This window comes from Coregonus clupeaformis, chromosome 13 (genome assembly GCF_020615455.1).
Source record: "Coregonus clupeaformis isolate EN_2021a chromosome 13, ASM2061545v1, whole genome shotgun sequence".
Lineage (NCBI taxonomy): Eukaryota > Metazoa > Chordata > Actinopteri > Salmoniformes > Salmonidae > Coregonus > Coregonus clupeaformis.
The window spans coordinates 28,240,361-28,265,755 of NC_059204.1; the positions used below are offsets into that span (position 1 = coordinate 28,240,361).

General features: G+C 44.2%; 1 protein-coding gene across 3 annotated transcripts in view; it reads left to right on the forward strand.

Moving 5' to 3' along the window:
* Positions 1-25,395, forward strand: part of LOC121579207 (AF4/FMR2 family member 4-like) — a 34,022-nt gene that overhangs the window by 3,505 nt on the left and 5,122 nt on the right. The window contains exons 2-14 of one of the 3 annotated variants that reach the window (XM_041893588.2): positions 13,762-13,888; positions 16,801-17,523; positions 20,238-20,282; positions 20,394-20,480; positions 20,743-20,776; positions 20,892-20,958; positions 21,204-21,302; positions 21,507-21,660; positions 21,841-22,701; positions 22,982-23,067; positions 23,165-23,417; positions 24,049-24,146; positions 24,464-24,527. In XM_041893588.2, the coding sequence (XP_041749522.1) occupies positions 13,766-13,888; positions 16,801-17,523; positions 20,238-20,282; positions 20,394-20,480; positions 20,743-20,776; positions 20,892-20,958; positions 21,204-21,302; positions 21,507-21,660; positions 21,841-22,701; positions 22,982-23,067; positions 23,165-23,417; positions 24,049-24,146; positions 24,464-24,527 (2,694 nt within the window). In that variant the 5' untranslated portion in view covers positions 13,762-13,765. The remainder of the gene's footprint in view (positions 1-13,761; positions 13,889-16,800; positions 17,524-20,237; positions 20,283-20,393; positions 20,481-20,742; positions 20,777-20,891; positions 20,959-21,203; positions 21,303-21,506; positions 21,661-21,840; positions 22,702-22,981; positions 23,068-23,164; positions 23,418-24,048; positions 24,147-24,463; positions 24,528-25,395) is intronic. The other 2 variants (XM_041893589.2, XM_041893590.2) reach the window with 2 other exon arrangements.

Below are 25,395 nucleotides of genomic sequence, written 5' to 3' on the forward strand. Positions count from 1 at the left end.
CTTTTTCTCTCTGCAATGTTGGGAATGGCCCGTAAGTAAGCAGTTCACTGTTACATGCTGAACACACCGGCTGCGTTGTACACATACATGTTATTCAATCAATTCATCCAAACTGCTTGTGCGCGTCAATGAGCGTCTGCGTAACCAGGCGCTAAAATAGAACTCTGTTCTATTTTAGACACGTGACGCACTGCAAGTCCCGCCTCTCCCATCTCCTCATTGGTTTTTAGGAGCATATACCCACGTGGGTGATTGATAGATGAACGAGGTCCATGCTTCAGTCCAGTTGGTTGTAGTAATACACCTTAAAGTTGGTTGCGCATGTTGAGTTTGTCTATCCCCACCATCCACAGAAGAAGAAGACGGAACTAGGAGAGATTACTAGAAACTAACTAGGTTTCCTCTTTTATCTGTTGATTCATTGTCAGAGTAGAGAACACACAATGTTGTCTCAATGGGTCGATATTTGTCAAACATCCAGAAAAAAAGGTCCTTGTACATTTCAGGTAAAATAACAACCCAATATTTATATCCCAGGACAAATTAGCTAGCAACAGCAAGCTAAATGTCCATGAATGTTTAATGTGTTTTGGCCTGTCCCCAAATTAATATAGTTCCGAGTTTGTTTAGATATTTCAACCAGCGTGTCCTGATGGGGATAGACAAATTCAACATGCGCAAGTGCAGAGCTGGTTTGGTCATCGTGTTAGTCTATGCCTGTTGTTTACGAAGCATGTGACAAATTAAAATGGATTTGATTGCAGTCAAGGATTGATGAAACTGCAGATTTGGCCTACCCGCTGACAGCAAAGCAACAGATTTTTCCGCAATGTGTGTTCAGATCCCCGTCTCTAAAGTATTCAGACTAGACTATTAAAAAATATATATATTGTTCCTGCCAAAACAAGCACCTGGACCTAGACGCACTGCTGTGCACAGGTTTTTTTTAGTCAGACCAGTTTATATTCGTATATACACCAAGTGTACAAAGCATTAGGAACACCTGCTGTTTCCATGAGATAGACTGACCAGGTGAATCCAGGTGAAAGCTATGATTCCCTTACTGATGTCACTGAAGGGGAGAAGACAGTTTAAAGAAGGACTTTTAAGGCTTGAGACAATTGAGACATGGATTGTGTATGTGTGCCATTCCGAGGGTGAATTGGCAAGACAAAAGATTGAAGTGCCTTTGAACAGGGTATGGTAGTAGGTGCCAGGTGTCAAGATCTGCAACGCTGCTGGGTTTTTCACACTCAACAGTTTCCCATGTGCATCAAGAATGGTCCACCATCCAAAGGACATCCAGCCAGCTTGACACAACTGTGGGAAGCATTGGAGTCAACATGGGCCAGCATCCCTGTGGAACGCTTTCGACACCTTGTAGAGTCCATGCCCCGACGAATTGAGGCTGTTCTGAGGGAAAAGGGGGGTGCGCAACTCAATATTAGGAAGTTGTTTTCTACACTGTATTTTACTAACAATCTAGCCTTGTCAGTTGGTTTTATGCTGCATACTGTAGGCTAGTCATAGGATATTGTTTGAGGCCCTTAAATCACCAATGTATGCTCCTCTAATTCTCTCTCCCTCCCCTCCTGGAGGACCTGAGCCCTAGGATCAATCAATCAAATGTATTTATAAAGCCCTTTTTACATCAGCAGATGTCACAAAGTGCTATACAGAAACCCAGCCTAAAACCCCAAACAGCAAGCAATGCAGATGTAGAAGCACAGTGGCTAGGAAAAACTCCATAGAAAGGCAGGAACCTAGAGAGGAACCAGGCTCTGAGGGGTGGCCAGTCCTCTTCTGGCTGTGCCGGGTGGAGATTATAAAAGTACATGGCCATTTAAGGCCAGATTGTTCTTCAAGATGTTCAAACGTTCATAGATGACCAGCAGGGTCAAATAATAATCACAGTGGTTGTAGAGGGTGCAACAGGTCAGTACCTCAGGAGTAAATGTCAGTTGGCTTTTCATAGCCAAGCATTCAGAGGTCGAGACAGCAGGTGTGGTAGAGGGAGAGTCGAAAACAGCAGGTCCGGGACAAGGTAGCACGTCAAGTGAACAGGTCAGGGTTCCCTAGCCGCAGGCAGAACAGTTTAAGCTGGAGCAGCAACACAACCAGGTGGACTGGGGACAGCCTGGAGTCATCAGGCCAGGTAGTTCTGAGGCATGATCCTAGGGCTCAGGTCCTCCGGGAGGGGAGGGAGAGAGAGCGAATTAGAGGGAGCATACTTAAATTCACACAGGACACAAGATAAGACAGGAGAATTACACCAGATATAACAGACTGACCCTAGCCCCCCAGCACACATACTATTGCAGCATAGATACTGGAGACTGACACAGGGGTGGGTCAGGGGACACTAATAAGCCATCAGCTGCTTCATCAGGGCTGTTGGGTCACAGCATAACATATGCTGCTCATTGCTTCATGAGCTCACCAGCCCATGTTGCAGCATTTGTTCCTTTGGACTCTGGATACAATAACGTTTTATGACAGCATATCATGCAGGCTATTTTATTGAACACAGCCTACTACAACGTAGGCCTACATCATAAAGCCTAGGCCTACAACTTTATGTTCAAATGTGACACTGCGAACATTGTATTTATTGTGTCGCTAAATAAAAAACTATCTTTTTATAGGCTGTTTGTGCAGACAGAGGAGTGAAAGTGCCTGTTTTAATGATGTCTATGGTATAGAGGTACAGTGCTAGGCTGGGTTAGCCTTAGTTATGTTTCTATTTGTACTCCAAGTTGAACAGATAGCCTATGCAAGTGTTCCAAATATAGCCTATTCAAGTTTGGAGAGTAAGTATGTCTGTTGGGAAAGGGAAACAGCCTACTGAATAATACAGGAATTTCCGTGTCTCTTGCTAGATGAGGCTGGTTTGAGCTGTCCTTGTTATTTTACTAAACTATCAGAGGTGGGTTTTGTTAAAGGGCAACTTTGAACATTTGTGTTATTATGAAGTATTTGGTGATGTCCTACACAGTTTTAGTGTAATTGTATTATTTCATGTCTATTGACTGATTAGCGATGAGCAAAATCGGAAATTGCTTCTCCGTGATGTTTTCAAGTAGGATCCCTGAGATGACTAATAAAATGAATTATGGCCAGTCATTTTCAGCTATCTATATAACTAGTCTAGTTTTCTGCTCATATTGGAACTCCCTGCTATATGTTGCTCTGGTTGTCTTTGTCTAATAACATCTGCAAATATTTTTAATAGACGTTCAAAAACCTATAGTCAGCTTACTCCAATATTTGTCTGCTGTTCAAGGCTCAAACTCTGATTCTATTTTGCAAAACCATTCCCATCACGCAGCTCCGGCAGCCATGGCAACCTTTCCAAATAGCCTATATTTTCATAGTGAATTACTTGTAAACTTCATGCTTTTTTTCCCAATAGGCCTACAGTGTTGTTGGATGGTTGCTTGGAGGACAGTCGCTAAGGCTGTATTTGTCAGTTATTTTTGAAAACACTATTTCAGATGCAACAGGGTTAGCTTCTTAGCTAGCTAGCATTGCTAATGTTAGCATGTAATTAAAATGTATTGGTCGCATACTCATATTTAGCAGATGTTATTGCGGATGTAGCGAAGTGCAGTAATATCTAACAATAAACAACAATACACACAAATCAAAACTAAAAGAATGGAATTAAGAAATATTAGGATGAGCAATGTCGGAGTGTAAAGGGAACACTTAAACAACACAATGTAACTCCAAGTCAATCACACTTCTGTGAAATCAAACTGTCCACTTAGGAAGCAACACTGATTGACAATAAATGTCACATGCTGTTGTGCAAATGGAATAGACAACAGGTGGAAATTATAGGCAATTAGCAAGACACCCCCAATAAAGGACTGGTTTTGCAGGTGGTGACCACAGACCACTTCTCAGTTCCTATGCTTCCTGGCTGATGTTTTGGTCACTTTTGAATGCTGGCGGTGCTTTCACTCTAGTGGTAGCATGAGACGGAGTCTACAACCCACACAAGTGGCTCAGGTAGTGCAGCTCATCCAGGATGGCACATCAATGCGAGCTGTGGCAAGAAGGTTTGCTGTGTCTGTCAGCGTAGTGTCCAGAGCATGGAGGCGCTACCAGGAGACAGGCCAGTACATCAGGAGACGTGGAGGAGGCTGTAGGAGGGCAACAACCCAGCAGCAGGACCGCTACCTCCGCCTTTGTGCAAGGAGGAGCAGGAGTAGCACTGCCAGAGCCCTGCAAAATGACCTCCAGCAGGCCACAAATGTGCATGTGTCTGCTCAAACGGTCAGAAACAGACTCCATGAGGGTGGTATGAGGGCCCGACGTCCACAGGTGGGGGTTGTGCTTACAGCCCAACACCGTGCAGGACGTTTGGCATTTGCCAGAGAACACCAAGATTGGCAAATTCGCCACTGGCGCCCTGTGTTCTTCACAGATGAAAGCAGGTTCACACTGAGCACATGTGACAGACGTGACAGAGTCTGGAGATGCCGTGGAGAACGTTCTGCTGCCTGCAACATCCTCCAGCATGACCGGTTTGGCGGTGGGTCAGTCATGGTGTGGGGTGGCATTTCTTTGGGGGGCCGCATAGCCCTCCATGTGCTCGCCAGAGGTAGCCTGACTGCCATTAGGTACCGAGATGAGATCCTCAGAGCCCTTGTGAGACCATATGCTGGTGCGGTTGGCCCTGGGTTCCTCCTAATGCAAGACAATGCTAGACCTCATGTGGCTGGAGTGTGTCAGCAGTTCCTGCAAGAGGAAGGCATTGATGCTATGGACTGGCCCGCCCATTCCCCAGACCTGAATCCAATTGAGCACATCTGGGACATCATGTCTGGCTCCATCCACCAACGCCACGTTGCACCACAGACTGTCCAGGAGTTGGCGGATGCTTTAGTCCAGGTCTGGGAGGAGATCCCTCAGGAGACCATCCGCCACCTCATCAGGAGCATGCCCAGGCGTTGTAGGGAGGTCATACAGGCACGTGGAGGCCACACACACTACTGAGACTCATTTTGACTTGTTTTAAGGACATTACATCAAATTTGGATCAGCCTGTAGTGTGGTTTTCCACTTTAATTTTGAGGGTGACTCCAAATCCAGACCTCCATGGGTTGATACATTTAATTTCCATTGATCATTTTTGTGTGATTTTGTTGTCAGCACATTCAACTATGTAAAGAAAAAAGTATTTAATAAGATTATTTCATTCATTCAGATCTAGGATGTGTTATTTTAGTGTTCCCTTTATTTTTTTGAGCAGTGTGTGTGTATATATATATAATATATATATATATATATACAGTGGGGAGAACAAGTATTTGATACACTGCCGATTTTGCAGGTTTTCCTACTTACAAAGCATGTAGAGGTCTGTAATTTTTATCATAGGTACACTTCAACTGTGAGAGACAGAATCTAAAACAAAAATCCAGAAAATCACATTGTATGATATTTAAGTAATTAATTTGCATTTTATTGCATGACATAAGTATTTGATCACCTACCAACCAGTAAGAATTCCGGCTCTCACAGACCTGTTAGTTTTTCTTTAAGAAGCCCTCCTGTTCTCCACTCATTACCTGTATAAAAGACACCTGTCCACACACTCAATCAAACAGACTCCAACCTCTCCACAATGGCCAAGACCAGAGAGCTGTGTAAGGACATCAGGGATAAAATTGTAGACCTGCACAAGGCTGGGATGGGCTACAGGACAATAGGCAAGCAGCTTGGTGAGAAGGCAACAACTGTTGGCGCAATTATTAGAAAATGGAAGAAGTTCAAGATAACGGTCAATCACCCTCGGTCTGGGGCTCCATGCAAGATCTCACCTCGTGGGGCATCAATGATCATGAGGAAGGTGAGGGATCAGCCCAGAACTACACGGCAGGACCTGGTCAATGACCTGAAGAGAGCTGGGACCACAGTCTCAAAGAAAACCATTAGTAACACACTATGCCGTCATGGATTAAAATCCTGCAGCGCACGCAAGGTCCCCCTGCTCAAGCCAGCGCATGTCCAGGCCCGTCTGAAGTTTGCCAATGACCATCTGGATGATCCAGAGGATGAATGGGAGAAGGTCATGTGGTCTGATGAGACAAAAATAGAGCTTTTTGGTCTAAACTCCACTCGCCGTGTTTGGAGGAAGAAGAAGGATGAGTACAACCCCAAGAACACCATCCCAACCGTGAAGCATGGAGGTGGAAACATCATTCTTTGGGGATGCTTTTCTGCAAAGGGGACAGGACGACTGCACCGTATTGAGGGGAGGATGGATGGGGCCATGTATCGCGAGATCTTGGCCAACAACCTCCTTCCCTCAGTAAGAGCATTGAAGATGGGTCGTGGCTGGGTCTTCCAGCATGACAACAACCGAAACACACAGCCAGGGCAACTAAGGAGTGGCTCCGTAAGAAGCATCTCAAGGTCCTGGAGTGGCCTAGCCAGTCTCCAGACCTGAACCCAATAGAACATCTTTGGAGGGAGCTGAAAGTCCGTATTGCCCAGAGACAGCCCCGAAACCTGAAGGATCTGGAGAAGGTCTGTATGGAGGAGTGGGCCAAAATCCCTGCTGCAGTGTGTGCAAACCTGGTCAAGACCTACAGGAAACGTATGATCTCTGTAATTGCAAACAAAGGTTTCTGTACCAAATATTAAGTTCTGCTTTTCTGATGTATCAAATACTTATGTCATGCAATAAAATGCAAATGAATTACTTAAAAATCATACAATGTGATTTTCTGGATTTTTGTTTTAGATTCCGTCTCTCACAGTTGAAGTGTACCTATGATAAAAATTGCGTAGGTGCTTCAATGCTCTTACTGAGGGAAGGAGGTTGTTGGCCAAGATCTCGCGATACATGGCCCCATCCATCCTCCCCTCAATACGGTGCAGTCGTCCTGTCCCCTTTGCAGAAAAGCATCCCCAAAGAATGATGTTTCCACCTCCATGCTTCACGGTTGGGATGGTGTTCTTGGGGTTGTACTCATCCTTCTTCTTCCTCCAAACACGGCGAGTGGAGTTTAGACCAAAAAGCTCTATTTTTGTCTCATCAGACCACATAGATATATCCGGCTTCAATCATGAGAAACTAGGATTCTGTAGTGATTTTCCTGTAAATGTCATAATAAATGTTGTGTTCTAACAGGCCTACATATTGTTTGAACTGTTGTTGAAGACCGTCAATAACATTAAACTTGGCTGTTATTGTCTCCAACACTATTTTAGATGTAGCAGTCGGTTTAGCTAGCATGCTAGTTTACCAGCATCGGAAACAGTAACTTATGGTTAGCATCGAATTTCAAATATTTTTTTTGTATAATACAGTTGATTGGTGAGAATTACACATTCCAGCATGATATTCATGCAAGCATTATAATATGATTACAACCCAAAAGTAATGTGAAATTCACTCGTAACTTAAATAAGCTTAGTCTTGGCATGCTAGCCAGCTAAGCTAATTGCAGGTTAACTAGGCGGAGCATTGCATCATGGGAGATGAAATGCACCCTGGGAATTGTAGTATACTGGAGACTAAGGCAAAGCAGACGCTTTAGTAATAATAATATAATAATAATAATAATAATTTAAAAATGACAAACGAGGAATCGTGCAGTTATTAGAATGACTAAGAAAAACGATGAAAACATCCAAATGTGTATCAAATCTTACAGTAGTGCATATATACTAAGAGCATAATAACTGATTATAAAGTGATGGAATTACCTTAATCATTCTGAATGAATGCCTTTCTTAGTTTGGTCATCCAATAACACGATAACGCATTGTTTGGTGTTATAAATTCTATAGGTGTAGTAGGTTGTACGTGTTGTTCTAAAGCTTATTTTTGAGAGAACTGGTACAGTAGTAGTGCAACTTAGCATTCATTAATACTAAAACAAATTGCCATGATGGGTTAATACTAATAAGTCTCAGCTAAATTAAGACTGCATTACTTACATAATCAACTTAAAACTAGGGTAGCCTTCATCAATATGTTAGTAAGAAAGAGCTTGGCAAGGGGTTATTTGAAGGGTTAAGAATGGTCTTACTTCCCCTTTTACCATTTTGAAATGGGCCAGTCTTAATTTGTTTTCCATTAAATGTATAGGCCAATTGACCCGCCCAAACTGCTTTTGACTGTCCACTTTCATTTTTATATAATTAAAGCATCGAAAATAATATTTCTCAAGCTGTGTTAATGGATTTGCTCAAGTCATCAATGTCCACTTAGGCCTAGTGTTTCCATTTGGAGAGTGGCACACATCCTGCTGCTCACAGTTGAGTGGTATCCTCCGCTAACGGTTTTCCAGGAATGTCATTTTCAGGGTGCCTTGGCTTGACAATGAGCAGAACTGGGATCAGGCTAAAGTTGACTATGCTAGGTATCGGCTATAGACCCTTTTCCCAGTACACGACACACTGACGTCACGCACTTAACCCTAATTGCTCCTGTAAGTCGCTCTGGATAAGAGCGTCTGCTAAATGACTGAAATGTAAAAAGGAAAGCCATCGCCATCTGCGCCCATTCAACATAGCCTAGATTTATGTTTTTATTACTTCTAAATAAAATAACTTTTTGGGGTTCTCATATGCTTACAATTATGTTTTGATTCTTGGTAGAACAGTCGCTAAGATTATATTTGGTTGTGATCTTTGCAAAATAACTATTTTGGATGCAGCAGTTGTTAGCTAGAATGCTAACGCTCATTGATATAGGCTGTAGCAAAAGCTAGCCAAAGAGCCATTTTACTAGTTGAAGTTAAGTGTTTTTTAAGTATAATGCGGTTGATTTACGATGATGACACAAACATTATATTAAGCAGGACATTCATAACAGCCTTAAAATCCAATTATAATCCAAAAGCAGTGTGAAATGCACTCATAAGCAGAAGCTTTTTGATATTCGAACTCCCCCTTGTTCTGCCACCAACATGCGCTTCGCCCTCGTGCGGCAATGTTTGTAAACACAGAAAGGGGTCTATTGGCCTAAACTCTCATTGCATTCAATTAGCCTACTGGTCATTGACAATTCTTAAAAAAAAAATCTGATTTGGTAGATCTACTTATTGGTTAGGGGCTTTGAATTAGGCTAGGTTTTGGTTTCTTCCACTTCCATTCAAGTAGGCCTAGTTATCACACTTCTGGGTATTAGGCCTATGTCATGCTGATAAAAATGTCTGTCTGGGAAATGCCTGTAGTGTGTTTTGTGCAGGGCTTCCCCTGTTCCCCGTCTACTAGTAGAAAATGGGCACTCTTCCTTTAAAGAAATTGCTGCTAGTTTACCCAGTGCTCCAGGGCATAGTGGGGGAGGGAGTTTGTTTATGGGAAGACATGCTTTTGCATCCTCAGTCATGACATCACAAAGAGGAGAGGCTCAATGGCATAACATAACATATCCTTTTATGGAACTAGATGGAATGTTCCATTCCGGAAGAGGTTGCTATTCTCTTAACTGTTGACACTTTCCTTATTTTTCCTCCTAAAGTGTAGGCTAAGTTATTCACCTAGGTGATTGTTCCACTATTTTAGGCCCAGGCGTATGTTTTTCTCCTGTCTATTCATCTTCCTTTGATTGTCTTTTTACTCCATTGATCTTGTTTAGAGTAGATTCATTAGTTTAGAGAAGGGCTGTGTTGTTTTTTTCGGGTCTGCTGCTGGATTTGTGATGTAAAGGCACACTTGGTGATCTTGCCCTAGCACAGTGATAGGCATTCCATCTTGTTTGAAGTATTATCTTTGAAAGTTATTTCCTTAATTAACACTGTTACAAAGACCCTTAACCTCTTGTCAGTACTATTTTGCCTTGCTGCATTACAACTCGTTTGTCCCAATTATATATATATATAAAACGCCTACAAGAGTGTATGACACATTGTGCACTCATGCAGGCAACCCCCATCACACACACACATACACACACACACACACACACACACAAAGAGCCTCCTCTCAACTTCACCTATTGTCCCCTGCCTTTAGCACACCCGCTGTTCGGCAGGATGGTATCTCCCGTGAACTAGCAGTAACCTCCCCCTCCCTGAGTCAGATTTATCTCTTCTCCAAGGAAATACTGTAGATCAGGAAACCCAGTTTTGAAAACGTCTGTCATCATTAAAGGAGTACTAGTAGAGAGCAGACTGGCAGAGCATGACAACACTTCTGAATCCACTGGAGTTTCACTGAATCCCTTTCCAATGTTTCAGTGTTTTGCGCCATGGTGCCTCTGTCAGGGTAAGCAACACAACTAGTTGGTTTCTTTTGTTGGTGTTCCGGCTACATTTCCTGTAAAGGTCGTTAGCCTAGCTGTTGTGCTAGTCAGACTGTCACCAAACTTCATTATCAAATTGGGATAATTGGCGTTATGAAGGGTGGAATTGTCCGTTTCTCAAAGGAGCATGGCCCTAAACTCATGGTGTTCAGACACCTGTTAGTCTGTTTGTCATATAGAAGTGAGTTCAGGAAGCCTTATTAGCAGTACAGTAGGTCTTATCAAATTGTATTTGTCACATGCGCCGAATACAACAGGTGTAGACCTTACAGTGAAATGCTTACTTACCAGCCCTTAACCAACAATGCAGTTTTAAGAAAGAATACAACAAAAAAAAACTTGTGTAATTGGCCATTTATTTTTGTGAAAAATGTATTTTTCCATTGTTGTTTTTATGGGTAGCCTAACTGCCGCTGGTTTTGGTAGCCTTACCATCAATCTATTCCTTTCTACTAATTTGTTTGGTAGCACAGCTTTAGTCTTTTTTTTATCAGTGCTAAAATATGAGTAAAAGGAACCTTTTCGAGGTAACACATTCGGGCAGGTATAGTCTTGTTTCATAGTTGTTGTTTGGTAGCTTTGTCTTCAGCATTAGTAGTTTATACTGAACAAAAATATAAACGCAACATGCAACAATTTCAAAGATTTGGGAACTGGAACACGCTGTCGTACACATCGATCCAGAGCATCCCAAACATGCTCAATGGGTGACATGTCTGGTGAGTATGCAGGCCATGGAAGAACTGGGACATTTTCAGCTTCCAGGAATTGTGTACAGAACCTTGTGACATGGGCCCGCGCCATGAGGTGATGGCGGCGAATGAATGGCACGACAATGGGCCTCAGGATCTCGTCACGGTATCTCTGTGCATTCAAATTGCCATCGCTAAAATGCAATAGTGTTCGTTGTCCCTAGCTTATGCCTGCCCATACCATAACCCCTCCGCCACCATGGGGCACTCTGTTCACAACGTTGATATCAGCAAACCGCTTGCCCACACGACGCCATACACGTGATCTGCGGTTGTGAGGCCGGTTGGACGTACTGCCAAATTCTCTAAAACGACATTGAAGAAAGGAACATTACATTCTCTGGCAACAGCTCTGATGGACATTCCTGCAGTCAGCATGCCAATTGCATGCTCCCTCAAGACATGAGACATCTGTGGCATTGTATTGTGTGACAAAACGGCACATTTTAAAGTGGCCTTTTATTGTCCCCAGCACAAGGTGCACCTGTGTAATGATCATGCTGTTTAATCAGCTTCTTGATATGCAACAACTGTCAGGTGGCTGGATTATCTTGGCAAAGGAGAAATGCTCACTAACAGGGATGTAAACAAATTTGTGGCCAAAATTTGAGAGAAAAAAGCTTTTTGTGCATATGGAAAATGTATGGGATCTTTTTATTTCAGCTCATGAAACATGGGACCAACACTTTACATGTTGCGTTTATATTTTGGTTCAGTATAGATCAGAGCCAGCTGGTCCACATATTGCTACATTGCATTGTTCACAGCATAGGCCCAGTTTCAATTTAAAGGAAAAATCCACTCAAACTATATTTAGGTATTTTTTTATATTAGTCCCAAAATGTTTAGCATGTGAAGCAAGATTATGGACTTTCAAGAAGCAAAGTGTCACTTGCTACATCATCATGATGATGCGTTTTGTGTCATATGATGCGTTTTGCATTATCATGATAATGTGGCAAGTGACACTTTGCTTCTTGAAAGTCCCAATATCTTGAAAACTTGACTGCTGACATGCAAAACATAAGTCAAAGTTAAGTGCAAGGCCTAATTCTAGGTTCCCATATTTTAATGGCTTGGTAGTAGTTACTTACTGTTTACACGTATGTATGTATGCACAGGTGCCATTGAAACCCATAATAAGGTTGTTGTTGATGCTCTCCAGATAATTTTCTCGAAGCCCCAACTTGCCTCATAATATACAGCAGGTAATTTAAATGGGATGAATAGTGGGGGAAGCTTTTACAGAGGGCCAGGACATTTATATATCTGATCAGTCAGCTTTGTCAAATTAAGCAACAGCCCATTCACACATTTACACAAGGCCCATCCCTAACGGAGTCGTATGCATCTACAAATATTAAGGACAGCCCTCCCTCATAATTTTCTGAATCCTTTTAGCTAGGCAAGGCCTACTCCTTATCTGAAGGTCTTTGGTAGGTTTTTATTTACCTACATTTTCCCAATCTCCTGTTCCTCATTATTCAGACCGTACGCTAAAATGCCACGTGATGGGGTTGAATGTGTTGCTGAGACTGAGTGGTATAAATTGAGTTTTAATGGTGGCCATTATAAAAAAACAAAATTTAATGACTATCATACCAGTTATGACTTTTGTCACTTCCTGTTCTTTACCTGTATGGTTAATGGAAGGTATACAACCATCTGCTTTCGTTGATGACAACCCTGTAGCTTATAGTGTATTGAGCAGTCAGGGAATTGCCATAGGCCTTATGTAGCTTAGTCAAACCAGGAAACAGTTAAACAGCACACGTGCAGTGCCTTGTGTTTTGAGGGGAGGTGAGGGACAGGGTAATCTTACTCTGTCAACACTCCTTAAAGCATTGTTCTACTCTTCACAGCAACAGAGAGGCTAGGGTAGGCCTGCATATGTCAAAGTGTGGACATATTTTTGAGAAACTACCAACTAACTTTTAACTTCATGGAGATCTCTGTTAATTGAACCCACTTTTCAGGTGATGCCTGCCTGACCCTCTAATCTCTCGTGGAAATATTTTTTTTAAACCACAAAAATAGAACTCACGATTAGAATGTGTACACGTTTTCCCTGGGATGTCACCAGATGCTTGCAGTGATAATTTACAAGCCGTTAGTAGAAATGATGTTGATGGTCCTCTTGGCAGATTGCGTTTTGGCCACATACATTGTACGTTACATTTGAGTAATTTAGCAGACACTCTTATCCAAAGCAATTAGGGTTAAGTGCCTTGCTCAAGGGCACACCAGCAGATTTTTCACCTAGTCGGCTCGGTGATTCGAAAAACGACAACCAACATGAAATGATGATTTATGGTCAATATTTTTATTGGCTTGATATATTTGAGGGTGGGATATGTACTGTAGAAAATGGAAGTAGGTAGTTAGGAAGCAGTGTACGCAGCAGGCCTACCTAGTACTAGATATCCTAGCTGTTAAAATGCTAATTTCATTCATTCCATTGACTTAACTGTGTTATCTCTGTCCCACAGTTGTTCCAACATAAAAATCAGTAGCTTTCTGATCACCATGAATCATTGTAATAACTCTTTAGACTTGTGGGTGTGTAGATGTTCTAGTCCCCCTTTTAAGCCATTGAAACATGCCCTTCCCCTAAGTTGTTGTATCAGTTTTTCTTTGTGTACTCTGCAGTATCACTTGGTGTTTTTTCATGTAGACAGAAGTATTTGGAAGCTGCCATTTTCTCTTCTCCACGCTTAGTGACTGTGTCTCTGTTGTTAGCAACATGAACCGTGAGGACCGGAATGTGCTCCGTATGAAAGAAAGAGAAAGGAGAAATCAAGAAATCCAGCAGGGAGGAGAGGCCTTTCCAGCTCACTCCCCTCTCTTTCCTGAACCTTATAAAGTTGTAAGTTTATTTTGTTATTCATTTTGTTTTGCTTCTGTCATTTAGTTAACTCTTGGAGTTCAGACTTTTGTTACTCCTATAGCCTAAGTATTCCCATTATTCTATGATTGATTTGTAGGATTCATTGATTGATAAATCTTTTTAAACCAGAAAACTGCCTACTTGTTTTTATATCCGAACAGTGGCAGGGAGAGTTTGAGGTAAGTGTATTGTTTGGGGGAACTGCATCAGCTGCAGATAATGTGGGCCCAGGGCTGTTGCTGGCTGCTCAGGGGGAATGTAAGGCCCTGCCCTCGCTGGCTGAGGTGCCCTGCCCTCGCTGGCTGAGGTGCCCTGCCCTCGCTGGCTGAGGTGCCCTGCCCTCGCTGGCTGAGGTGCCCTGCCCTCGCTGGCTGAGGTGCCCTGCCCTCGCTGGCTGAGGTGCCCTGCCCTCGCTGGCTGAGGTGCCCTGCCCTCGCTGGCTGAGGTGCCCTGCCCTCGCTGGCTGAGGTGCCCTGCCCTCGCTGGCTGAGGTGCCCTGCCCTCGCTGGCTGAGGTGCCCTGCCCTCGCTGGCTGAGGTGTCCTGCCCTCGCTTTCTGAGGTGTCCTGCCCTCGCTGGCTGAGGTGTCCTGGCTGAGATCCTTTAGCTTGTATTTCCTTCCTTACTCCTCCTCACAGAAGAGCCTGAGGTAAGTGCATAACCCCTAGTCCCTTTTGTCCCATCAAATTGCTAGATCATCGTGGGCAGTAAACAGTCCACATGTAAAGGGGACCTGCATACTGATATCTGTAGGATACCTGTATGGCACAGTGGCCTATCATATAGCGGTTGAGTAGTAGACCTAACCGTTATTGATGTTGATGCTTACTAGGCCCCTGTAGTCAACTAAACCAGTGGTTCCCAACCTTTTTCAGTTACTGTACCACCAACTGATTTTTGCTCTGTACAGAGTACCCCTGAAGTACATGTGCATTTTTACCAGTAAGCCTATGGTCTCATGAGTCTTCTCAAGTACCCCCAGGGGTCATAGTACCCCTGGTTGGGAACCACTGAACTAAACAACAGTAAACAGTTGGTTTAGGGATGCACATTCACCATGAGCACTGATGTGGGCCAGCGCTCCCACCCCGCCAACTCAATTATAGAGATTTCAGCCCCTGGCTGAGTCTAATCTTTGTCACTAACCAGATTTAAACTGAGTTAAGTGGCTCCTCACTTAGCTAGAGGACCCATCAAGGATGGCTTGGAATGCGTCATGACAGGTAGCGAATGGAAAGGGGTGACAGGTGAGTGCTACCTGGAAAGCCAAGTTGTCTTTTGTCCCCACATAGTGAAAGGTAAGCAGGTGGCTTTGCCGATGAAGGCTCTCCCACCGCCATCCATTGACAACCATGGCAGCCATGTTGTGTTCAGCAGCTCTCAGAGCCCTGAGTTCACTGTTTACCCATGCAGTTGTTTACCCATGCCGTTACAAAATGAGGCATGTAATGTAGAAATGGGAAACATCAACTGGCTAACTAAAACTCCAACTTCTCACCTGGGCAGTAGAATGATGCTTTGTGATATTTTCTAGAGAGTTACGTGACATCAGTCGTGACCAGTAGTATTCATGGTCCAGTAAAATTAGTTTACTTTGTCCTCCTGTAAATTCCATGGCTGTTACTTTAAAGATCCATTAACAAAGCTGCCACTGAAGTTTTACAATTATAGAAGCGTGGTAACATTTTTACACTGGTTGCTCAGATGCAGCTCAGCTTTCCCCAGTCAGAAAGAAAAATGCTGATCATAAATGTCTTTGTAGAATAATGACTCCACTTCAGATGTATTTGTCTAGGCCTGTTGCTTTTCCCTTCAAAGTATATTACTCTCTGATGATATAATTTTTTGAAGTGATCTCCTGAGAACATTGTAAATGTAGTTTTAAAACTGGTGCATGAATTGTAAAAGATAGGGTTAGACATTACCTTTTTGCGCTCTTGTTTACTACCGAGAGCCCTTCCACCAAAGTGTGGGCCTTGCATGGTGGCACACTTAAGCATTGTACACAAACAACATATTGCAAGGCAACCCCAATCACTAGTGTGAATGGGCAATGATGGATTTTTTTTTTAGTCATTTAGCAGATGCTCTTATCCAGAGCGACTTACATGAGCAATCATGGTTAAGTGCCTTGCTTAAGGGCACATCGACAGATTTGTCGGCTCAGGGATTAGAACCAGCGACCTTTCGGTTACTGGCACAACGCTCTTACCCACTAAGCTACCTGCCGCCCAGCTCATTTTTCTTTCCTTTCCTCACAAGTGCTGTGCTGTGTCTGTCCATCCAGGTCAGACAAGCTTCGTGTAGCACGTGTTCTTACATCTCCTGCTACAGATGTTGGCTTGTGTTTCTCACCCCACAGCTTGTATGTGTCAGAAAGAATCGGTTTGGGGCCCCCATGTGAAATTGGATAGGCTCCACACTCTGTGGTTTACCTCTTGTCATCTGTAGCGGGAGTGATTGATTAACCTCTAGTGGAGCCATGGAAGGGCCTTATCTCTCTATGCAGATGGTCCCCAATGGTCGTGAGGCGACTGAATAAGCCAATCATCTCTTGTGTGATTAGTTGATAGGGCCCTCCTCTCTTCAATATTGTTTAAACTTTAAGCTTTTAGAGGGCAAATAATATAATTTTCCCAAATGATTTTTTTGTGAATGTTTTTAGTTATAAGAAACATTGAAGGCTCTTTTGCCTCAAAGAAAAAGGGTTATTCGTAATTCACATGTTTTTTTCACCACAATAAATTTAAAGTTTGGGTAGCATATTTCATTCATGTATTAGACTAAAGGCAATTCATTCGAGGCCTTAACTGCTGTCCTGAAGGTGACCCTCTGTTTCTCTCTCTCGCTCTCTCTCTTTCTGTTTTTGTCTTTCTGTTTTTGTTTGTGCAGTCCAGCAAAGAAGATAAACTGTCCAGTCGTATCCAGAGTATGCTTGGAAACTACGACGAGATGAAGGAACCTATCGGAGACACAATTCCAAAACTCGGTGGCAAACCCTCAGGCTCATCCTCCTCCGAGGAGAAGTCCGGCCAGTCTCTGTTTGGGGAGCAGCGTGGCGGTGGCCAGAGTAGTAAATGGACTCCAGTAGGGCCAGCAGCCAGCACCTCGTCCTCCCAGTCCTCCAAGAGATCCAGCCTCCAGGGCAGCCACAGCGGTAGCAGGAGTAGCCAACGACACGAGCGGGAACACAAGAAGTCCAGCAAGCATGGCTCAGAACACTCCAAGTCCCACACGTCCAGCCCAGCCAAGGGCTCCCTGAGCTCCAGTCACTCCCGTTCACTGGGCGCTGAGCACCACGGCAAAGAGCGCTACCGCTCCAAGTCCCCACGCGAGCGCGAGGCCAACTGGGACTCCCCGTCGCGTGTGCACACGTCCTTCCCCAGCGCCCCGCACTCCAGCCAGGCCTTCCCCCCTTCGCTTATGTCCAAGCCCAGCTCCATGCTACAGAAGCCTACAGCCTACGTGCGTCCTATGGATGGCCAGGAGACGGTGGAGCCCAAGACCTCGTCAGAGATGTACAGCGGCCAGTCCCACAGCAGCACCATGGGGGAGATGAAGTCCAACGGCAAGGCCTCGCTCTCCAAGCTCAAGATCCCCTCGCAGCCTGTTGAGGTAAAACCACAGAACTAGAATGAGTAGAACATTCTAGAGCAGGGGTGTCACACTCATTTTAGCTCAGGGGCCACATGGAGGAAAATCTATTCCCAAGTGGGCCGGACCGGAAAAATCATGGTATATATAACTTAAAAACAACAACTTCAGATTGTTTTCTTTGTTTTAATACGATCAACATACAACATAAAGCTGGAGCCTGAGGACAGTGTGTCCAAAATAGTACAAGCACAACATCACTATTAATCATAAAACACGTCAAGTTTATTTGAAAATTCTAAAGAAAAAGAACACACAAACACACAATGCCTCAGTGATTAACAGAACTGTTTCACAGATCACAGAACTATATCAGGGTGTCATTTCTCAGGCAGAAATGTAGATAAAAATAATGAAATCCTGTTCCCCAAACAAGTGCAAGAACCACAGAGTCAAGAATAGGTTAAATATACAAATAAAATAAAATCAATTAAAAACAATAGCACATCAACATAAAAACATATAAACATAAAGCTGGAGCCTGAGGACAGTGTCCAAAAGCACAACATCACTATTAATCATAAAACACCAAGTTATTTGAAAGTTCTGAGGACAAAGAACACACAAACACACAATGCCTCAGTGATTCACAGAAGTATATCACAGATCACAGAACTATATCAGGGTGTCATTTCTCAGGCAGAAATGTAGATAAAAATAATGAAATCCTGTTCCCCAAACAAGTGCAAGAACCACAGAGTCAAGAATAGGTTAAATATACAAATAAAATAAAAACAATTAAAAACAATAGCACATCAACATAAAAACATATAAACATAAATCTGAAAGCGTTGCTCAAACTCCCGTAACAGTCCCGTTATTTTATCTTTGAACCGCTTCATGTCTGCCACATGTTGGGTCGCGCACACATTTTTCAGACAGGGGAAGTGAGCTGCATCACCACCGGCAAGTTGCGTCTCCCACAATGACAGCTTCAACTTGAAAGAACGTATGCTGTCATAAGACTGCGTGACAACTTTGTTGCGCCCTTGCAGCTGTTTGTTCAAGTTATTCAGGTGCTCTGTAACATCCACCATAAATGCAAGGTCCTGCATCCATTCTGCGGAATGAAATTCTAACACTGGTTTGCCCTTTTCTTCCATGAACTGTTCAATTTCTTCTCGTAAATCAAAGAAACGCCTCAGCACAGCACCTCGGCTTAACCATCTTACCTCAGTGTGGTATGGCAGGCCATAGATGTGGTCTTTCTCTCTGAGAAGGCTGTCAAACTGACGGTGATTCAGGCTTCTGGATCGGATTAAATTAACAGTTTGGATGACCACCTTCATGACGTTATCCATCTTTAATGACTTGCAACACAAAGCCTCCTGGTGCAAAATACAGTGAAAAGTCAAAAATCACGTCCTCCATTTGCAGATTGCACTTTCTCTCTGAACTTTGTCACAACGCCTGCTTTTTTTCCCGATCATTGAGGGCGCACCATCTGTAGCCAGGCTGACAGCGCGGGACCAGTCCACTCCGACCCTGTCCAGCGCGCCGACGAGTGCGGTACAAATATCAGCTGCTGTCATTGTATCTGTCATCGGCACCAACTCCACGAACTCCTCGGTGACGGTCAATGTGTCATCAACTCCGCGGATGAAAATGGCCAGTTGTGCAACATCTGTAATGTCCGTGCTTTCATCAATTGCAACCGAAAACACAATAAATGACTTTACTTTTTGCTTCAACTGGCTGTCCAAATCCACTGAAAGATCGGAAATCCTGTCTGCAACTGTGTTTCTTGTCAGGCTGATATTTGCAAAAAGCCTGCCGCTTTTCAGGGCACACAATCTCCGCTGCCTTCATCATGCATGTTTTTACAAATTCACCCTCACTAAATGGTTTTGAAGCCACTGCGATTTCATTAGCAATGAGGTAGCTAGCTTTCACTGCAGCGTCACTGATGTCTCGGCTGTGAGTAAACACAGACTGCTGTTTCTTCAGACCCGCCAACAGTTCATTCACCTTCTCTCATCTCCGCTGTCCTTGAAAGTTGTCATATTTGTCGGCATGAAGACTCACATAGTGGCGACCGAAGGTTATATTCTTTCAGCACTGCAACATGCTCTGAACACACCAAACATACAGCTTTCCCATTCAATTCCGTGAAGAAATAGGATGACCATTTTTCTTGGAACACTCTGCACTCTGCGTCCACTTTTCTCTTTTTTGACAGAGACATATTGGGGCAATGAGGGTGCCAAAGCACATAATGTTAAAAGTAGAAGCCGTAATAAATATCGCGGGCAAAACAAAGTAGCTCATTGGCTGCACGTGCTTGACCTACTTGCTCTGCCCCGGTATAAACAGTTTGCTTGCTTAACACAATTGCTATTGCGCCATCCAGTGGACGCAATTGGAACAGCAGTTTATTTTATTGAAAAATTGCAGCGCATTTTTATACTTTACAAAATTATTATTATTATTAAAAAAAAAAAAAAATTGTAAAAAAAAAAAATAATCATCTCGCGGGCCGGATTAAACCCGTTTGCGGGCCGGACGTTTGACACCCCTGTTCTAGAGATTCTAGAGAATAAAACGTGTTTCATTACAATGATGTCATTATGTTAGCATGGCACTTAGTCACTTACAAGATGAAAGATGACACATGAACATTTGTTGTTTACCTGCCATTTTTTAAAAAATTTCTTACAATGCTATGATATTTGTAGGGTTCCATGACTGGGGATGCCAATTGTGTTGATGAGATTTTAAAGGTAAGTACGTTTTTCAGATGATATCTTGTATTGTAAGCTGAGTAAGACATTTTAGTTTTTTTCTTCCAGTCATTAAGGTCTTCACTTTACATTTTCTATTTTTCCCTCCAGGAAATGACTCAGTCCTGGCCCCCTCCGTTGACAGCCATCCACACCCCCTGTAAAACGGAGCCTTCAAAGTTTCCATTCCCTACCAAGGTCAGACACAGTTGTGAATTCAGCCGGCACTATTTCTAGACTAGTCATTGGTACAATATGTAAAATCTATTTTTTCATGGATTGTTGTTGTTGTTGATTATATTGGAATGCTCTATATGAAAATGGTATATAGTTCAACACTATAGCATAATCAATAAACAGCTGTTTTATAATATAATGAGCAGTGTAGTTTATTTGTCTTGTAAGGGCATGTAATGTCTCTGTATAAACTTAACATTTCTTGACAATGTCTCACATTTAGGACACTCAGCATGCAAGTTTTCCAGGTGCACACAGTAAGTATTCCCCAGCACTTTACACACAACATAAGTCTCTCGCATCTTTAACCTCTGGATACAGGTTGATTTCGTAATGCTCATGAGTTCCCTTCTCACCCTTCCTCACCTCCAGAGAGACAAACCAAGACGTCGAGCAGTCACCAGTCCAAGGCAGCACCATGCGACGGAGATCAGGCCAAGTGAGTGTCCCTCCCCTTCACCCTGAACATTATGGCTAGCCGCCAGCTGCTTAATAATCCAGACAGGTGACACAGATTCTCCCTCCAAGCACTTTGTCTTTTCATGCCTTTGACATAAAGACTCGCAAGCATTGAGGGACACAGAATAGGAGCCATATTGCTTAGTTCTCCCAATAGTTGTTTGTGTGATTATGAAGCCATATCTGGTGTTAATGTGTAACGTCCACGGCCTTGTAATGTTCCAGTAATGTTCTGCTGGAGGATGACCTGAAGCTCAGCAGTGATGAGGACAGTGATGGAGAACAGGACTCGGCTAAAAACGCCTCCAGAAACGCGTCGGCAAGGTAGTGGCCTTACTGGTCTCTCAGACTGAGACCCATTGGAGCTCACGTTCTTGATATGATTCACCCCCCTCAGAACTTAAAAGAAATGCTAGAAGAATAGCTAGCTATTTTAATGTGTAACTACTAACTGATGATGCCTTCACAAGAACAGCCCCAAGCCTGCTGCCCACTGACTAACTGCGTATCCCAATCTCTGTCCCACAGTAACAACAGTAATAACAACGAGGGAGCAGAGCACTCGCGGGACGACTCCAGCAGTCACAGTGGCTCAGAGAGCAGCTCTGGGTCGGACAGTGAGAGCGAGAGCAGCTCCACAGACAGCGAGGCCAACGAGCCTCCTCGCCCTGCATCACCAGAGGTAGGCCTGCTCAGACATTTGACTACTCTCTTCCCTTTGGCCTGTCATAATAATAATAATAATAATAACCGATGACAGTTGTCCCTTGTCAGTACCATTACCTTCTTGCACCTGACCTGTTGAGGTGTGCAGAATATGCTGTAGTAGATCCCAGTCTTACCTCCACACTTTTCCTCACAGCCTGAACCAGCCACAGCCAATAAATGGCAGTTGGACAACTGGTTCAAGAAAGCTAAGCAGTTCTCTCCGGCCTCCCCAGTGGACAATAATGTACCCACTAAGTACAAGAAGGAGGGCCGGGACCAGAGCTCAGGCCGGGGCTACAGCGGGCAGGGAGGGTCTAAGGACTCAGGGGTGCCCACACCTAGTAGAGACCTGAGGGCAGCACAGAAGGGCTCAGAGAGCGCCCGTGGCCGGCAGAAATCCCCGGCTCAGAGCGAGGGTGGTGCAGGCCAGCGCAGGACGGTGGGTAAAAAACTGCCCAAAAAGTTTGAGAAGCCCCCGGTGGTGGAGGAGCCTAAGGGGGGGCTAAGGGTGGAGAGTGAACCTGCTCCGGAGATCCCTCCCCATCGGCCCAAGGCCGCCACCAAGGGCTCCCGCAAACCCAACATCAAGAAGGAGCCCAAGTCCTCGCCCAGACCGGACAAGCGCAAGAGCAAGGCGCCCATCAAGAAGTCCCGGAAGTTTGTGGACACGGAATCTTCCTCCTCAGAATCAGAGGAAAACGACAGCATTCCCTCGTCGTCGCAGACCCCCAAGTACACAGAGAGCATCAGGACTCCAGTGTGTGTGTTCTCTCCTATGGAAGAGAAAGAGCTGCTCTCTCCTCTCAGCGACCCAGACGACCGCTTCCCCGTCAGGCAGCAGCAGGGGCTCATGGTGAAGATTGACCTGACCCTGCTCTCCCGCGTCCCTGGACGGCCTTACAAAGACCTAGTAGAGCCCAAAGTAGAGAGGGACTGCTCCTTGGACAGAGACAGCAAGGACTTCCAGAAGCAGCCGTCTGAGAAGAGCTCCGGTAAGGGCAAGAGGAAACACAAGGTATGGCCTGCCACAGCACACTGCTATTCATGACATGTTAGGACTTGACTTTGGTTTACTATGCAAATTGGTGAAAAATATTGCTATGACAGGGTCTGTTAAGCTAGAATGTCAATTACTTTTGGCCATCTTCCTAATGTTTATAAGCTGCAGTTTGAAGAGTGGTGTGATATTACATGGTCAGCTGATACCCAGTCTAATACAATATCTATTTATTTTAAAGCCTTTCAAATGCACCCACAATAAATCATCCTTTCCTCTCCCCTGTTATTCAACTTAGAATGAAGACGAGAGCAGCAAGCCTGATGGCAAGAAGTCCAGGCTTGAAGACAAATCCTCATCTCACCACAAGACCAGCAGCAAAGAGTGAGTATTTTCATCCTAACAAAGCCATCACATTGTTAGCTTTTAAACTCCAACATTATGAACATTGAATGCTAACATTGATAACCACCCACACCAGGTCTAAGAGGGCCATGGAGGCCAAGGTGAAGGAGGAGCCGGTGCCTTCTCCCTCCATATCAGGGTCAGGAGGGCTGCAGAGGACGCCCAAGGCGGAGCACCAGAGCCGCAAGCGGACGGTCAGCCAGTCGTCCACCTCCCTGTCCAGCGGAGCCAGCAGCGGCAAGGAGGGAGGCCACAGCACCAAGAGCAGCTCCACCTCCAAACACAGGAAGGGCGAGGACAAGCAGGGCAGGAGCACCCGGGAGGGCAAGGTCTGTGTTTGTCAGTCTAGTCTAGCTGTCTCTCCGTCTATGTGGGCTGCACCTTGTCAACCCACTGTCTTGCTCTACCTTGTCAACCCACTGTCTTGCTCTACCTTGTCAACCCACTGTCTTGCTCTACCTTGTCAACCCACTGTCTTGCTCTACCTTGTCAACCCACTGTCTTGCTCTACCTTGTCAACCCACTGTCTTGCTCTACTTTGTCAACCCACTGTCTTGCTCTACCTTGTCAACCCACTGTCTTGCTCTACCTTGTCAACCCACTGTCTTGCTCTACCTTGTCAACCCACTGTCTTGCTCTACTTTGTCAACCCACTGTCTTGCTCTACTTGTCAACCCACTGTCTTGCTCTACCTTGTCAACCCACTGTCTTGCTCTACTTGTCAACCCACTGTCTTGACCTTGTCAACCCACTGGAGTGTCCTTTACCAGCTGAACTGAGTATTAAGCCGGCTCAAATCTTTTACAAGATGTCCACCCACTGCCATGCCCTCCAAATACATTTGGGAAGGACACAAATATATCATTAGTAGCGCATCACTTTCACCACTGCATGATTTGTTATACGGTCACATAAACTAGCCCACATAGGATTATAAACTTTTTTGTTGCGTCTCTGCAGGAGAAATCCTCAAAGGGCTCTGATAACCAGCTTGCTGTGCCACCGCTCTCCTCGGATGGCTCAAAGTCCCTGAGGTCAAAATTGGTGTTTGAGGACAGGTAAGAAGAGCAGCCTCCTCTCCACTGTGGATAACCTACTGCCAGCCAGCATGTAGAGCTGTAGAGAGAGGGTTGCCTTTGATGTCAAGCCCCTGGGATGTCAAGCCCCTGGGATGTGGGGAATGGATGTGCCAGTGTAAATAAAACAGGCCACTTTCCATGGCCTAGAATCTTCACACCCCCTCCCTGTATATTGCCATGTAGTTGTTCGGAGAGTCTATTGGAATAGTTAGAAGAAAAGTACTTAATTTTTATGTTATTTTTCAAAGTACAGGAAATAATTGCAATAACTGACTGGTGAACCTGTTGTGTTTCAGGATTCACTCTGCCGATCACTACTTACAAGAGGCCAAGAAACTGAAACACAACGCAGATGCTCTGGTAAGAAACGATTGCATACATATACAGTATATTAGCTGTTATGTGAAACCAAGAGTATGCCAACTGTTTTGCGCGAAAAGCTAGGGAATTTAGTCATTATTTTGCACACGCTCTGAAATGGAATGGTTTTACTGTGTAGTGCTTTTACATCATCTTATTGGCTCCTCTGGCTACTGAAAGTGGAGCTGCTACAGGAGCTTTAATAGTACACCCTGGGGATTATCATCAGATGCCTATGGTATCAATAGTACACCCTGGGGATTATCATCAGATGCCTATGGTATCAATAGTCCACCCTGGGGATTATCATCAGATGCCTATGGTATCAATAGTACACCCTGGGGATTATCATCAGATGCCTATGGTATCAATAGTCCACCCTGGGGATTATCATCAGATGCCTATGGTATCAATAGTACACCCTGGGGATTATCATCAGATGCCTATGGTATCAATAGTACACCCTGGGGATTATCATCAGATGCCTATGGTATCAATAGTACACCCTGGGGATTATCATCAGATGCCTATGGTATCAATAGTACACCCTGGGGATTATCATCAGATGCCTATGGTATCAATAGTACACCCTGGGGATTATCATCAGATGCCTATGGTATCAATAGTACACCCTGGGGATTATCATCAGATGCCTATGGTATCAATAGTACACCCTGGGGATTATCATCAGATGCCTATGGTATCAATAGTACACCCTGGGGATTATCATCAGATGCCTATGGTATCAATAGTACACCCTGGGGATTATCATCAGATGCCTATGGTATCAATATTACACCCTGGGGATTATCATCAGATGCCTATGGTATCAATATTACACCCTGGGGATTATCATCAGGTGCCTATG